Raw genomic sequence first — 18,362 nt, 5'->3', positions numbered from 1 at the left:
TATAAAATATACAAAGTGAAATGAATACACAATAAAAAGTGCAAGGATTAATTAATAAACTACACAATCATTTCTCTTTTATATCTCTAAATATGCAGATAGTTGGCATTTAATAGTATCAACTGTAACTGTGCATTTAATTGTATCAACTTCCAAGTTTCTCATGTATGCTACAGCCACTTGTACAAGAGTATAAACATGATAATCAAAATTATGCCCTGATAAAATTCCAAGAAATATCAGAGACATATCTGGATATATCACTTTGGCGTTAAATTTGACATCACTTTGAATTCTAAAAATCCTAATTTTTCGTAAAAACAATGCTGAGTTCTCGAAAGACTAGTGCATGTAATGTATTGCAGTTCATTGTCTTCTTGAGCCCTTCATGTCAGTCACACATTATACACACAAACAAATAGTTATTTTTTATTTCAATATTTTTTTATTTTCACAACGGTAATAACTAAATACCAAAAAATACCCAGGTAAAGGGGCACGAGCTCTATGTGTGACACACGCTCTCCACATCTGACAACCTCCCTTTCTGTCTCACCCTGACAGGGTCCCACACTACCCTCACAGCCTGTCATACACACACTGCGCTCACAGCCTGTCATACACACACTGCGCTCACTGCCTGTCATACATAGCATTCTGCGCTCACTCCTTGCGTCATACACAGACAGCGAGCAGGCGAGGTTCTCCCTCCAGTGGGAGGAGCTACCTGTAGCATACTTCCCATTGGCCGGTTGCGCACATTACACCGGGGATTGTTGTCGTTGGTTGGCCCCGCCCCGCCGTTGCTAGGGACGCGGAGGAAGTGAAGCTGAAGCTGAAGATGGAGGTAGACGAGAGCGGCGCCGGGATGGACGGAGCGGACACGGAGTATAATACATACGAAGACTTTTTGGACTCTCAGATCACCCCTCTCGACCTGTACTATCTGGAGGTAAACTGTAAGGATAGAGACAGTGTGTGTGACACTGACACGTATACAGTTATACTCCGACATTACAGTGCCATCACATTGACATCTATACCATCACTGTGCAATCACTGTGCCATGTGCAATCACTCACTGTGCCATGTGTAATCACTCACTGTGCCATGTGCAATCACTCACTGTGCCATGTGCAATCAATCACTGTGCCATGTGTAATCACTCACTGTGCCATGTGCAATCACTCACTGTGCCATGTGCAATCACTCACTGTGCCATGTGCAATCAATCACTGTGCCATGTGTAATCACTCACTGTGCCATGTGCAATCACTCACTGTGCCATGTGCAATCAATCACTGTGCCATGTGCAATCAATCACTGTGCCATGTGCAATCACTCACTGTGCCATGTGCAATCACTCACTGTGCCATGTGCAATCACTCACTGTGCCATGTGCAATCAATCACTGTGCCATGTGTAATCAATCACTGTGCCATGTGTAATCACTCACTGTGCCATGTGTAATCAATCACTGTGCCATGTGTAATCAATCACTGTGCCATGTGTAATCACTCACTGTGCCATGTGTAATCAATCACTGTGCCATGTGCAATCAATCACTGTGCCATGTGTAATCAATCACTGTGCCATGTGCAATCACTCACTGTGCCATGTTAATCACTCACTGTGCCATGTGCAATCACTCACTGTGCCATGTGCAATCACTCACTGTGCCATGTGCAATCACTCACTGTGCCATGTGCAATCACTCACTGTGCCATGTGCAATCACTCACTGTGTCATGTGCAATCACTCACTGTGCCATGTGTAATCAATCACTGTGCCATGTGTAATCAATCACTGTGCCATGTGCAATCAATCACTGTGCCATGTGTAATCAATCACTGTGCCATGTGCAATCACTCACTGTGCCATGTGCAATCACTCACTGTGCCATGTTAATCAATCACTGTGCCATGTGCAATCACTCACTGTGCCATGTGCAATCACTCACTGTGCCATGTGCAATCAATCACTGTGCCATGTGCAATCACTCACTGTGCCATGTGTAATCACTCACTGTGCCATGTGTAATCACTCACTGTGCCATGTGTAATCAATCACTGTGCCATGTGTAATCAATCACTGTGCCATGTGCAATCAATCACTGTGCCATGTGTAATCAATCACTGTGCCATGTGCAATCACTCACTGTGCCATGTTAATCAATCACTGTGCCATGTGCAATCACTCACTGTGCCATGTGTAATCACTCACTGTGCCATGTGTAATCAATCACTGTGCCATGTGTAATCAATCACTGTGCCATGTGCAATCAATCACTGTGCCATGTGTAATCAATCACTGTGCCATGTGCAATCACTCACTGTGCCATGTGTAATCAATCACTGTGCCATGTGCAATCACTCACTGTGCCATGTGTAATCAATCACTGTGCCATGTGTAATCACTCACTGTGCCATGTTAATCACTCACTGTGCCATGTGTAATCAATCACTGTGCCATGTGTAATCAATCACTGTGCCATGTGTAATCAATCACTGTGCCATGTGTAATCACTCACTGTGCCATGTTAATCACTCACTGTGCCATGTTAATCACTCACTGTGCCATGTTCATCAATCACTCACTGTGCCATGTGCAATCACTCACTGTGCCATGTGTAATCAATCACTGTGCCATGTGTAATCAATCACTGTGCCATGTGTAATCACTCACTGTGCCATGTGTAATCAATCACTGTGCCATGTGCAATCAATCACTGTGCCATGTGTAATCAATCACTGTGCCATGTGCAATCACTCACTGTGCCATGTGTAATCAATCACTGTGCCATGTGCAATCACTCACTGTGCCATGTGTAATCAATCACTGTGCCATGTGTAATCACTCACTGTGCCATGTTAATCACTCACTGTGCCATGTGTAATCAATCACTGTGCCATGTGTAATCAATCACTGTGCCATGTGTAATCACTCACTGTGCCATGTTCATCAATCACTCACTGTGCCATGTGCAATCACTCACTGTGCCATGTGTAATCAATCACTGTGCCATGTGCAATCACTCACTGTGCCATGTGTAATCAATCACTGTGCCATGTGTAATCAATCACTGTGCCATGTGTAATCACTCACTGTGCCATGTTAATCACTCACTGTGCCATGTTAATCAATCACTCACTGTGCCATGTGTAATCACTCACTGTGCCATGTGTAATCACTCACTGTGCCATGTGTAATCACTCACTGTGCCATGTGTAATCACTCACTGTGCCATGTGTAATCACTCACTGTGCCATGTGTAATCACTCACTGTGCCATGTGTAATCACTCACTGTGCCATGTAGCAATTGTGTTAAAAAATGATAAGCTTAGAGTCATGTCTACAAATGCTCGCAGTTTAGGGAATAAGATCCATGAACTTGTGGCAATAATGGCAACTGATAGTGTAGATTTAGTCGCTGTTACTGAGACATGGTATAATGAGAAACATGACTGGGACATAGCAATACCAAGGTACTCTTTATATAGAAAAGACAGGGAAGGCAAGAAAGGGGGAGGGGTGGCCCTGTATGTAAAGGATAGCATGAAATCTAGCCTAATAAAGGTTAGTGAGGCGAACATAGAGTCCGTTTGGGTTACGTTAGAATTTGGTAATCACACAGTAACTCGTGTAGGTGTGATTTATAGGCCCCCAGGACAAATTGAAGAGTTAGATAATCTACTAGTTGAAGAAATAGCTAAAATGACAATGAAGGGGGAAGTTATCATCATGTGTGACTTTAATCTTCCTGATGTGAATTGGAAAACAAAAATAGCTACTTGTGCCAGGAGCACACATATTCTAAACTCCCTACTGGGATTGTCTCTAAAACAAGTCGTTGAGGAGCCAACTCGTAAAGAGGCCATACTAGATTTAGTGTTAACAAATGGAGATTTGGTATCAGATATTACTGTAGGTGAAAGTTTAGGATCCAGTGATCATCAGTCAGTGTGGTTTAATATAAAAACAGTGACTGAGTCACACCACACAAAAACAAAAGTTTTAGACTTTAGAAAAACAGACTTTTCTAAAATTAGAATATGTGTAAAGGAGTCATTATCAGACTGGAGCAATTTAAATGGAGTCCAAAAGAAATGGGATTATTTAAAAGTTGCACTACTGAAGGCAACAGAAAATTGCATTAGGCTTGTCAGTAAAAGCAAAAAATTCAAGAAACCACTGTGGTACTCCGCAGATGTGGCCAAAATAGTAAAAAAACAAAAAGTTAGCATTTAGTAATTATAAAAAAAACCAGAGTGAGGAAGACAGAATGACCTATAAGATTAGGCAGAAAGAGGCTAAGCAAGTTATAAGAGCTTCCAAATCACACACAGAAGAGAAAACAGCACAGTCAGTAAAAAAGGAGACAAAACTTTTTTTAGATACATAAATGAGAAGGAAGGTATGTAGATGAGGATAAAGGTCTAGCTGACTGCCTCAATGAATATTTTTGTTCGGTATTTACAGATGAAAATGAAGGAAAGGGACCTCAGTTAAGAAAAAGGATAAATGAGTCATTTATTACACGTGAGTTTACAGAGGAAGAGGTTCTATTTCAACTGTCAAAAGTAAAGACAAATAAGTCAATGGGACCTGATGGAATACACCCAAAGCTATTAAAAGAGCTTAGTGGTGTACTAGCAAAGCCATTAACAGATTTATTTAACCAATCATTGATAACAGGAGTAGTCCCAGAAGATTGGAAGTTAGCGAATGTTGTGCCCATTCACAAGAAAGGTAATAGGGAGGAGTCGGGCAACTATAGGCCAGTAAGCCTTACTTCAGTAGTGGGGAAAGTGATGGAAACCATGTTAAAGGATAGGATTGTTGAACATCTAAAAACACATGGATTTCAAGATCAGAGACAACATGGGTTTACTTCAGGGAGATCATGCCAAACTAATCTTATTGATTTTTTTGATTGGGTAACTAAAATTATAGATCAGGGTGGTGCAGTAGACATTGCTTACCTAGATTTCAGTAAGGCTTTTGACACTGTTGCAAATAGAAGGCTTAGCAATAAACTACAATCTTTGAGTTTGGATTCCAATATTGTTGAATGGGTAAGGCAGTGGCTGAGTGACAGGCAACAGAGGGTTGTAGTCAATGGAGTATATTCGAAGCTTGGGCTTGTCACCAGTGGGGTACCTCAGGGATCTGTACTTGGACCCATTCTCTTTAATATTTTTATTAGTGATATTGCAGAAGGTCTTGATGGTAAGGTGTGTATTTTTGCGGATGATACTAAGATATGTAACAGGGTTGATGTTCCAGGAGGGATAAGCCAAATGGAAAATGATTTAGGTAAACTAGAAAAATGGTCAGAGTTGTGGCAACTGACATTTAATGTGGATAAGTGCAAGATAATGCATCTTGGACGTAAAAACCCAAGGGCAGAGTACAGAATATTTGATAGAGTCCTAACCTCAACATCTGAGGAAAGGGATTTAGGGGTGATTTATTTCTGATGACTTAAAGGTAGGCAGACAATGTAATAGAGCAGCAGGAAATGCTAGCAGAATGCTTGGTTGTATAGGGAGAGGTATTAGCAGTAGAAAGAGGGAAGTGCTCATGCCATTGTACAGAACACTGGTGAGACCTCACTTGGAGTACTGTACACAGTACTGGAGACCCTATCTTCAGAAGGATATTGATACCTTAGAGAAAGTTCAAAGAAGGGCTACTAAACTGGTTCATGGATTGCAGGATAAAACTTACCAGGAAAGGTTAAAGGATCTTAACATGTATAGCTTGGAGGAAAGACGAGACAGGGGGGATATGATAGAAACATTTAAATACATAAAGGGAATCAACACAGTAAAGGAGGAGACTATATTTAAACGAAGAAAAACTACCACAACAAGAGGACATAGTCTTAAATTAGAGGGACAAAGGTTTAAAAATAATATCAGGAAGTATTACTTTACTGAGAGGGTAGTGGATGCATGGAATAGCCTTCCAGCTGAAGTGGTAGAGGTTAACACAGTAAAGGAGTTTAAGCATGCGTGGGATAGGCATAAGGCTATCCTAACTATAAGATAATGCCAGGGACTAATGAAAGTATTTAGAAAACTGGGCAGACTAGATGGGTCGAATGGTTCTTATCTGCCGTCACATTCTATGTTTCTATGTTTCTATGTGTAATCACTCACTGTGCCATGTTAATCACTCACTGTGCCATGTGCAATCACTCACTGTGCCATGTGTAATCACTCACTGTGCCATGTGTAATCACTCACTGTGCCATGTGTAATCACTCACTGTGCCATGTGTAATCACTCACTGTGCCATGTGTAATCACTCACTGTGCCATGTGTAATCACTCACTGTGCCATGTGCAACCAATCACTTACTGTGTCATGTATAATCACTCACTGTGCCATGTTCATCAATCACTTACTGTGCCATGTGTAATCACTCACTGTGCCATGTTAATCACTCACTTTGCCATGTGTAATCACTCACTTTGCCATGTGTAATCAATCACTGTGCCATGTGTAATCAATCACTGTGCCATGTGTAATCAATCACTGTGCCATGTGTAATCACTCACTGTGCCATGTGCAATCACTCACTGTGCCATGTGTAATCACTCACTGTGCCATGTGCAATCACTGTGCCATGTTCAATCACTCACTGTGCCATGTTTAATCACTCACTGTGCCATGTTCAATCACTCACTGTGCCATGTGTAATCAATCACTGTGCCATGTGCAATCACTCACTGTGCCATGTGCAATCACTCACTGTGCCATGTGCAATCACTCACTGTGCCATGTTAATCACTCACTGTGCCATGTTAATCACTCACTGTGCCATGTGTAATCACTCACTGTGCCATGTGTAATCACTCACTGTGCCATGTTAATCACTCACTGTGCCATGTGTAATCACTCACTGTGCCATGTTACTCAATCACTGTGCCATGTTACTCAATCAATCACTGTGCCATGTGTAATCACTCACTGTGCCATGTGTAATCACTGTGCCATGTGTAATCACTCACTGTGCCATGTTACTCAATCACTGTGCCATGTTACTCAATCACTGTGCCAGGTGCAATCACTCACTGTGCCAGGTGCAATCACTCACTGTGCCATGTGTAATCAATCACTGTGCCATGTGTAATCAATCACTGTGCCATGTGTAATCAATCACTGTGCCATGTGCAATCACTCACTGTGCCATGTGCAATCACTCACTGTGCCATGTGCAATCACTCACTGTGCCATGTGTAATCACTGTGCCATGTGTAATCACTGTGCCATGTGTAATCACTGTGCCATGTGTAATCACTCACTGTGCCATGTGTAATCAATCACTGTGCCATGTGCAATCACTCACTGTGCCATGTTAATCACTCACTGTGCCATGTGCAATCACTCACTGTGCCATGTGCAATCACTCACTGTGCCATGTGTAATCATTCACTGTGCCATGTGCAATCACTCACTGTGCCATGTGCAATCACTCACTGTGCCATGTTACTCAATCACTGTGCCATGTTACTCAATCACTGTGCCATGTGTAATCAATCACTGTGCCATGTGTAATCACTCACTGTGCCATGTGTAATCACTGTGCCATGTGTAATCACTCACTGTGCCATGTTACTCAATCACTGTGCCATGTTACTCAATCACTGTGCCATGTGCAATCACTCACTGTGCCATGTTAATCACTCACTGTGCCATGTTAATCACTCACTGTGCCATGTGTAATCACTCACTGTGCCATGTGTAATCACTCACTGTGCCATGTGTAATCACTCACTGTGCCATGTTAATCACTCAGTGCCATGTGTAATCACTCACTGTGCCATGTGTAATCACTGTGCCATGTGCAATCACTCACTGTGCCATGTGCAATCACTCACTGTGCCATGTTACTCAATAACTGTGCCATGTTACTCAATAACTGTGCCATGTTACTTAATCACTGTGCCATGTGTAATCAATCACTGTGCCACGTTAATCACTCACTGTGCCATGTGTAATCACTGTGCCATGTGTAATCACTCACTGTGCCATGTGCAATCACTCACTGTGCCATGTGCAATCACTCACTGTGCCATGTGCAATCACTCACTGTGCCATGTGTAATCAATCACTGTGCCATGTGTAATCACTCACTGTGCCATGTGCAATCACTCACTGTGCCATGTTACTCAATCACTGTGCCATGTTACTCAATCACTGTGCCATGTTACTCAATCACTGTGCCATGTGTAATCAATCACTGTGCCATGTTAATCAATCACTGTGCCATGTTAATCAATCAGCCATGTGCAATCAATCACTGTGCCATGTGCAATCACTCACTGTGCCATGTGCAATCACTGTGCCATGTGTAATCACTGTGCCATGTGTAATCACTGTGCCATGTGTAATCAATCAGCCATGTGTAATCACTCACTGTGCCATGTGTAATCACTCACTGTGCCATGTGTAATCACTCACTGTGCCATGTGCAATCACTCACTGTGCCATGTTACTCAATAACTGTGACATGTTACTCAATAACTGTGACATGTTACTCAATAACTGTGACATGTTACTCAATCACTGTGCCATGTTAATCAATCACTGTGCCATGTTAATCAATCACTGTGCCATGTTAATCAGTCAGCCATGTGTAATCAATCACTGTGCCATGTGCAATCACTCACTGTGCCATGTGCAATCACTCACTGTGCCATGTTAGCCACTCACTGTGCCATGTGTAATCACTCACTGTGCCATGTTAATCAATCACTGTGCAGTGTGTAATCAATCACTGTGCCGTGTGTAATCAATCACTGTGCCATGTGTAATCAATCACTGTGCCATGTGTAATCAATCAGCCATGTGCAATCACTCACTGTGCCATGTTAATCACTGTGCCATGTGTAATCAATCAGCCATGTGTAATCAATCACTCACTGTGCCATGTGCAATCACTCACTGTGCCATGTTAATCACTCACTGTGCCATGTTATTCACTCACTGTGCCATGTGCAATCAATCACTGTGCCATGTGTAATCACTCACTGTGCCATGTGCAATCACTCACTGTGCCATGTGTAATCACTCAATGTGCCATGTGTAATCACTCAATGTGCCGTGTGTAATCACTCAATGTGCCGTGTGTAATCACTCACTGTGCCGTGTGTAATCACTCACTGTGCCGTGTGTAATCAATCACTGTGCCGTGTGTAATCAATCACTGTGCCATGTGTAATCAATCACTGTGCCATGTGTAATCAATCAGCCATGTGCAATCACTCACTGTGCCATGTTAATCACTGTGCCATGTGTAATCAATCAGCCATGTGTAATCAATCACTCACTGTGCCATGTGCAATCACTCACTGTGCCATGTTAATCACTCACTGTGCCATGTTAATCACTCACTGTGCCATGTTAATCACTCACTGTGCCATGTGCAATCAATCACTGTGCCATGTGTAATCACTCACTGTGCCATGTGTAATCACTCACTGTGCCATGTGTAATCACTCACTGTGCCATGTGCAATCAATCACTGTGCCATGTGTAATCACTCACTGTGCCATGTGCAATCACTCACTGTGCCATGTGTAATCACTCAATGTGCCATGTGTAATCACTCAATGTGCCATGTGTAATCACTCACTGTGCCGTGTGTAATCACTCACTGTGCCGTGTGTAATCAATCACTGTGCCATGTGTAATCAATCACTGTGCCATGTGTAATCAATCAGCCATGTGCAATCACTCACTGTGCCATGTTAATCACTGTGCCATGTGTAATCAATCAGCCATGTGTAATCAATCACTCACTGTGCCATGTTACTCAATAACTGTGACATGTTACTCAATAACTGTGACATGTTACTCAATCACTGTGCCATGTTAATCAATCACTGTGCCATGTTAATCAATCACTGTGCCATGTTAATCAGTCAGCCATGTGTAATCAATCACTGTGCCATGTGCAATCACTCACTGTGCCATGTTAGCCACTCACTGTGCCATGTGTAATCACTCACTGTGCCATGTTAATCAATCACTGTGCAGTGTGTAATCAATCACTGTGCCGTGTGTAATCAATCACTGTGCCATGTGTAATCAATCACTGTGCCATGTGTAATCAATCAGCCATGTGCAATCACTCACTGTGCCATGTTAATCACTGTGCCATGTGTAATCAATCAGCCATGTGTAATCAATCACTCACTGTGCCATGTGCAATCACTCACTGTGCCATGTTAATCACTCACTGTGCCATGTTATTCACTCACTGTGCCATGTGCAATCAATCACTGTGCCATGTGTAATCACTCACTGTGCCATGTGCAATCACTCACTGTGCCATGTGTAATCACTCAATGTGCCATGTGTAATCACTCAATGTGCCATGTGTAATCACTCACTGTGCCGTGTGTAATCACTCACTGTGCCGTGTGTAATCACTCACTGTGCCGTGTGTAATCAATCACTGTGCCATGTGTAATCAATCACTGTGCCATGTGTAATCAATCAGCCATGTGCAATCACTCACTGTGCCATGTTAATCACTGTGCCATGTGTAATCAATCAGCCATGTGTAATCAATCACTCACTGTGCCATGTGCAATCACTCACTGTGCCATGTTAATCACTCACTGTGCCATGTTAATCACTCACTGTGCCATGTTATTCACTCACTGTGCCATGTGCAATCAATCACTGTGCCATGTGTAATCACTCACTGTGCCATGTGCAATCACTCAATGTGCCATGTGTAATCACTCAATGTGCCATGTGTAATCACTCACTGTGCCATGTGCAATCACTCACTGTGCCATGTTAATCACTCACTGTGCCATGTTAATCACTCACTGTGCCATGTTAATCACTCACTGTGCCATGTGTAATCAATCACTGTGCCATGTGCAATCACTCACTGTGCCATGTGCAATCACTCACTGTGCCATGTGCAATCACTCACTGTGCCATGTTAATCAATCACTGTGCCATGTTAATCAATCACTGTGCCATGTTAATCAATCACTGTGCCATGTGTAATCACTCACTGTGCCATGTGTAATCAATCACTGTGCCATGTGCAATCACTCATTGTGCCATGTTAATCACTCACTGTGCCATGTGCAATCACTCACTGTGCCATGTTAATCACTCACTGTGCCATGTGTAATCACTCACTGTGCCATGTGTAATCACTCACTGTGCCATGTGCAATCACTCACTGTGCCATGTGCAATCACTCACTGTGCCATGTGCAATCACTCACTGTGCCATGTTACTCAATCACTGTGCCATGTTACTCAATCACTGTGCCATGTGTAATCACTGTGCCATGTGTAATCACTCACTGTGCCATGTTACTCAATCACTGTGCCATGTTACTCAATCACTGTGCCATGTGCAATCACTCACTGTGCCATGTGCAATCACTCACTGTGCCATGTTAATCACTCACTGTGCCATGTTAATCACTCACTGTGCCATGTTAATCACTCACTGTGCCATGTTCATCACTCACTGTGCCATGTGTAATCACTCACTGTGCCATGTGTAATCACTCACTGTGCCATGTGTAATCACTCACTGTGCCATGTTAATCACTCAGTGCCATGTGTAATCACTCACTGTGCCATGTGTAATCAATCACTGTGCCATGTGCAATCACTCACTGTGCCATGTTACTCAATAACTGTGCCATGTTACTCAATAACTGTGCCATGTTACTTAATCACTGTGCCATGTGTAATCAATCACTGTGCCACGTTAATCACTCACTGTGCCATGTGTAATCACTGTGCCATGTGTAATCACTCACTGTGCCATGTGCAATCAATCACTGTGCCATGTGCAATCACTCACTGTGCCATGTGCAATCACTCACTGTGCCATGTGTAATCAATCACTGTGCCATGTGTAATCAATCACTGTGCCATGTGCAATCACTCACTGTGCCATGTTACTCAATCACTGTGCCATGTTACTCAATCACTGTGCCATGTGTAATCAATCACTGTGCCATGTTAATCAATCACTGTGCCATGTTAATCAATCAGCCATGTGTAATCAATCACTGTGCCATGTGCAATCACTCACTGTGCCATGTGCAATCACTGTGCCATGTGCAATCACTGTGCCATGTGTAATCACTGTGCCATGTGTAATCAATCAGCCATGTGTAATCACTCACTGTGCCATGTGTAATCACTCACTGTGCCATGTGCAATCACTCACTGTGCCATGTTACTCAATAACTGTGACATGTTACTCAATCACTGTGCCATGTTAATCAATCACTGTGCCATGTTAATCAATCACTGTGCCATGTTAATCAATCAGCCATGTGTAATCAATCACTGTGCCATGTGCAATCACTCACTGTGCCATGTGCAATCACTCACTGTGCCATGTTAGCCACTCACTGTGCCATGTGTAATCACTCACTGTGCCATGTTAATCAATCACTGTGCAGTGTGTAATCACTCACTGTGCCGTGTGTAATCAATCACTGTGCCATGTGTAATCAATCACTGTGCCATGTGTAATCAATCAGCCATGTGCAATCACTCACTGTGCCATGTTAATCACTGTGCCATGTGTAATCAATCAGCCATGTGTAATCAATCACTCACTGTGCCATGTGCAATCACTCACTGTGCCATGTGCAATCACTCACTGTGCCATGTGCAATCACTCACTGTGCCATGTTAATCACTCACTGTGCCATGTTATTCACTCACTGTGCCATGTGCAATCAATCACTGTGCCATGTGTAATCACTCACTGTGCCATGTGTAATCACTCAATGTGCCATGTGTAATCACTCAATGTGCCATGTGTAATCACTCACTGTGCCATGTGCAATCACTCACTGTGCCATGTTAATCACTCACTGTGCCATGTTAATCACTCACTGTGCCATGTTAATCACTCACTGTGCCATGTGTAATCAATCACTGTGCCATGTGCAATCACTCACTGTGCCATGTGCAATCACTCACTGTGCCATGTGTAATCAATCACTGTGCCATGTTAATCAATCACTGTGCCATGTTAATCAATCACTGTGCCATGTGTAATCACTCACTGTGCCATGTTCATCAATCACTGTGCCATGTGTAATCAATCACTGTGCCATGTGCAATCACTCACTGTGCCATGTTCATCAATCACTGTGCCATGTGTAATCACTCACTGTGCCATGTGTAATCACTCACTGTGCCATGTGTAATCACTCGCTGTGCCATGTGTAATCACTCACTGTGCCATGTTACTCAATCACTGTGCCATGTGTAATCAATCACTGTGCCATGTGTAATCAATCACTGTGCCATGTGCAATCACTCACTGTGCCATGTGTAATCACTCACTGTGCCATGTGCAAACACTCACTGTGCCATGTGCAAACACTCACTGTGCCATGTGCAAACACTCACTGTGCCATGTGCAAACACTCACTGTGCCATGTGTAATCAATCACTGTGCCATGTGTAATCAATCACTGTGCCATGTTACTCAATCACTGTGCCATGTTACTCAATCACTGTGCCATGTTACTCAATCACTGTGCCATGTGTAATCACTCACTGTGCCATGTGTATTCACTCACTGTGCCATGTGTAATCAGCCATGTGTAATCAATCACTGTGCCATGTGCAAACACTCACTGTGCCATGTGTAATCACTCACTGTGCCATGTGTAATCAATCACTGTGCCATGTGTAATCAATCACTGTGCCATGTGTAATCACTCACTGTGCCATGTGTAATCAATCACTGTGCCATGTGTAATCACTCACTGTGCCATGTGTAATCAATCACTGTGCCATGTGTAATCAATCACTGTGCCATGTGCAATCACTCACTGTGCCATGTTATTCACTCACTGTGCCATGTTATTCACTCACGGTGCCATGTTATTTACTCACGGTGCCATGTTATTCACTCACGGTGCCATGTTATTCACTCACGGTGCCATGCGCAATCAATCACTGTGCCATGTGCAATCACTGTGCCATGCGCAATCACTGTGCCATGCGCAATCACTGTGCCATGCGCAATCACTGTGCCATGTGTAATCACTCACTGTGCCATGTGTAATCACTCACTGTGCCATGTGTAATCAGCCATGTGTAATCAATCACTGTGCCATGTGTAATCAATCACTGTGCCATGTGCAATCAATCACTGTGCCATGTGCAATCACTCACTGTGCCATGTGCAATCACTCACTGTGCCATGTTATTCACTCACTGTGCCATGCGCAATCAATCACGGTGCCATGCGCAATCAATCACTGTGCCATGCGCAATCACTGTGCCATGCGCAATCACTGTGCCATGCGCAATCACTGTGCCATGCGCAATCACTGTGCCATGCGCAATCACTGTGCCATGTGTAATCACTCACTGTGCCATGTGTAATCAGCCATGTGTAATCAATCACTGTGCCATGTGTAATCAATCACTGTGCATGTGCAATCACTCACTGTGCCATGTGTAATCACTCACTGTGCCATGTGTAATCACTCACTGTGCCATGTGTAATCAATCACTGTACCAGTGATTGATTACACATGGCACAGTGAGTGATTACACATGGCACAATGGCACATGGCACAATCACTGTGCCCCAGACGCGCGCACACAGCACCCCCAGACGCGCGCACACAGCACCCCCAGACGCGCGCACACAGCACCCCCAGACGCGCGCACACAGCACCCCCAGACGCGCGCACACAGCACCCCCAGACGCGCGCACACAGCACCCCCAGACGCGCGCACACAGCACCCCCAGACGCGCGCACTCAGCACCCCCAGACGCGCGCACTCAGCACCCCCAGACGCGCGCACTCAGCACCCTCAGACGCGCGCACTCAGCACCCTCAGACGCGCGCACTCAGCACCCTCAGACGCGCGCACTCAGCACCCTCAGACGCGCGCACTCAGCACCCTCAGACGCGCGCACTCAGCACCCTCAGACGCGCGCACTCAGCACCCTCAGACGCGCGCACTCAGCACCCTCAGACGCGCGCACTCAGCACCCTCAGACGCGCGCACTCAGCACCCTCAGACGCGCGCACTCAGCACCCTCAGACGCGCGCACTCAGCACCCTCAGACGCGCGCACTCAGCACCCTCAGACGCGCGCACTCAGCACCCTCAGACGCGCGCACAGAGCACCCTCAGACGAGCGCACTCAGCACCCTCAGACGAGCGCACTCAGCACCCTCAGACGCGCGCACTCAGCACCCTCAGACGCGCGCACTCAGCACCCTCAGACGCGCGCACTCAGCACCCTCAGACGCGCGCACTCAGACGCACTCAGACTCACTCAGCACCCTCAGACTCACTCAGCACCCTCAGACTCACTCAGCACCCTCAGACTCACTCAGCACCCTCAGACGCACTCAGCACCCTCAGACGCACTCAGCACCCTCAGACGCACTCAGCACCCTCAGACGCACTCAGCACCCTCAGACGCACTCAGCACCCTCAGACGCACTCAGCACCCTCAGACGCACTCAGCACCCTCAGACGCACTCAGCACCCTCAGACGCACTCAGCACCCTCAGACGCACTCAGCACCCTCAGACGCACTCAGCACCCTCAGACGCACTCAGCACCCTCAGACGCACTCAGCACCCTCAGACGCACTCAGCACCCTCAGACGCACTCAGCACCCTCAGACGCACTCAGCACCCTCAGACGCACTCAGCACCCTCAGACGCACTCAGCACCCTCAGACGCACTCAGCACCCTCAGACGCACTCAGCACCCTCAGACGCACTCAGCACCCTCAGACGCACTCAGCACCCTCAGACGCACTCAGCACCCTCAGACGCACTCAGCACCCTCAAACACAGCACCCTCAAACACAGCACCCTCAAACACAGCACCCTCAAACACAGCACCCTCAAACACAGCACCCTCAAACACAGCACCCTCAAACACAGCACCCTCAAACACAGCACCCTCAAACACAGCACCCTCAAACACAGCACCCTCACTCACACACACAGCACACTCCCACATATATATATATATATATATATATATATATATATATATATATATATATATATATATTAACCCTCAGTGAATTAAAGGGAAACTCCAGTGCCAGGAAAACAATCCGTTTTCCTGGCACTGGAGGGTCCCTCTCCCTCCCACCCACCAATCCCCGGTTACTGAAGGGGTGAAAACCCCTTCAGTCACTTACCTCAGGCAGCGACATGTCCCACGTCGCTGCCTGCTCCTCCCCCGCCGCTCCACCTTCTTCCTCCGTCGGCCGGTGGGCGAGACTGATCCCGCCCACCGGCCGAGGAGTCCCAATGCGCATGCGCGGCAATGCGCGAAAATGAATTTCAATGCTTCCCTATGGGGAATAGAGCGACTCTGGAGGTCCTCACACAGTGCTGTGCTATGATGCAGGCAGTGACCTCTAGTGGCTGTCTAGTAGACAGCCTCTAGGGGAGGACTTAACCCTGCAAGGTAATTATTGCAGTTTATAAAAAACTGCAATAATTACACTTGCAGGGTTAAGGGTAGTGGGAGTTGGCACCCAGACCACTCCAATGAGCAGAAGTGGTCTGGGTGCCTGGAGTGTCCCTTTAACAAAGAAAATTAGAAACCTAGAATGTGACGGCAGATAAAAACACCCTCACACACAGCACCCCTCTCACATACACACACACACTGCGCCCCTCACACATACAATACGTCCAAATATATATATATATATATATATATATATATATATATATATATACATACACACATACACTACAGCAACCCTCACACTGCACCACTACCCACATTACGCTCCAGATACACGCTAGATCCCTTACCCTATATGCACTCTTAATCCTCTATACACACACACACACAATCTCCTATACACACTCTGGGTCCTTTACACACTAGAACTCCTACACACACTGCATTACTTGTCAGCAAACACATACAACATTCTCTAAACACACCCTCTCTACAACCCCTACACACACTACGTCACCTATACACACACACACTACAGCCCGTAAACACACACTCGCTACATCACCTATAACACTATGCCCTCTATACACACACTCTCTACAGCCCCTAGCCACACATATTACACCACAAACATAAATTAAATTGACCTATTTACACAATACCACACTACACTGTACACACACGCAATCCCTCAAGCAGGCTCCAAACACATGCACCATACACTTTCCTGGCCCTTTTGTCCTCTGGTATCCCACTTGTGGAGACACCAGAGACAATTTAAAAGCAAACACAGCGCAAGCATGTTATTAAATTTGCTTGCGCTGCGCAGAACAAATTCAGGGCCTTTTTCTAATGCCAGAGCTCTTCAGCGCGGCTCTGCGCATTGAACCAACATGCTCACTTTGAGAGGGGGCGTGCTTGTAATTAGTGATGACAAAACACACCCTCTCTGGCCCCGCCCCCTTAGGGGGCTGTTCTGATTGAAAAATGACTGGGCCTAATTTTTTTCCCAGTCCGGCCCTGTCTGTATGCATGTACGTAACTGAATGTATGTATGTCTCTGTATGCATATATTTAATGCCTTTATGTCTCTGTATGTATGTTTCTGTGTGCCTGTATGACTGTATGTCTCTCTCTGTGTGCATGTCTCTGCCTGTAAATCTCTGTGTGACTGTCTGTATGTCTCTGCCTGTATGTTTCTGTGTCTGTGTGTCATTGTATGATTATGTCTCTGTTTGTATGACCGTGTACCTGTATGATTGTATATCTTCTATGACTGTGTGCCTAAAAATGATTCCTGTGTGCTTGTGGCTTGAAAGGAAAGACACACAAAGGGATCAGGAGGGGAGGGACACACAAAACGGACTGAGGTGAACAAGAGCCACACAGAGGGACTGTGGTGGAGAAGGGGCTGGGGTAAGAAGGAAACACAGAAAGGGGCTGGGGTAATAAAGAGACACATAAACGGGCTGGAGGGAAGAGGCACACTAAGGGGTTTGGAGGGGAAGTAAGATATTTACAAAGGGACTTGTAAGACAGACTAAAGGGGGAATAAAATATGCTAAATCACTTGGGTAAGAAATTCAAAGGGGGGGTTTACAACAAGACACACAGGTGAAGATGCATTTTTTTTCAAGGGGGGGTAGGGGGCGGCAAAATACATCTATGCTTGTGTAGCTAAAAATCCTTGCACTGGCTCTGTCAATGTGCCATGTCTAATCAATCAATGTGCCATGTCGAATCAGTGTGCCATGTCTAATCAATCAATGTGCCATATGTAATATTTGTGCCATGTTTAATCATTGTGCCTTGTCTAATCAATGTGCCATGTCTAATCAATCAATGTGCCAGTACTGTTCTCTGTATG

General features: G+C 45.1%; 1 protein-coding gene across 1 annotated transcript in view; it reads left to right on the top strand.

Moving 5' to 3' along the window:
* The first annotated feature begins 807 nt into the window (after positions 1 to 807).
* CFAP299 (cilia and flagella associated protein 299) overlaps positions 808 to 18,362 on the top strand; it is a 534,984-nt gene continuing 517,429 nt past the window's right edge. Inside the window, exon 1 of the mRNA XM_063425365.1 lies at positions 808 to 952. Coding sequence (XP_063281435.1) covers positions 842 to 952 — 111 coding nt within the window. The 5' untranslated portion in view covers positions 808 to 841. The remainder of the gene's footprint in view (positions 953 to 18,362) is intronic.

Source organism: Pelobates fuscus, chromosome 6, assembly GCF_036172605.1.
Source record: "Pelobates fuscus isolate aPelFus1 chromosome 6, aPelFus1.pri, whole genome shotgun sequence".
In the NCBI taxonomy this organism is placed as follows: domain Eukaryota; kingdom Metazoa; phylum Chordata; class Amphibia; order Anura; family Pelobatidae; genus Pelobates; species Pelobates fuscus.
This window is presented reverse-complemented; position numbering and strand designations above follow the sequence as displayed.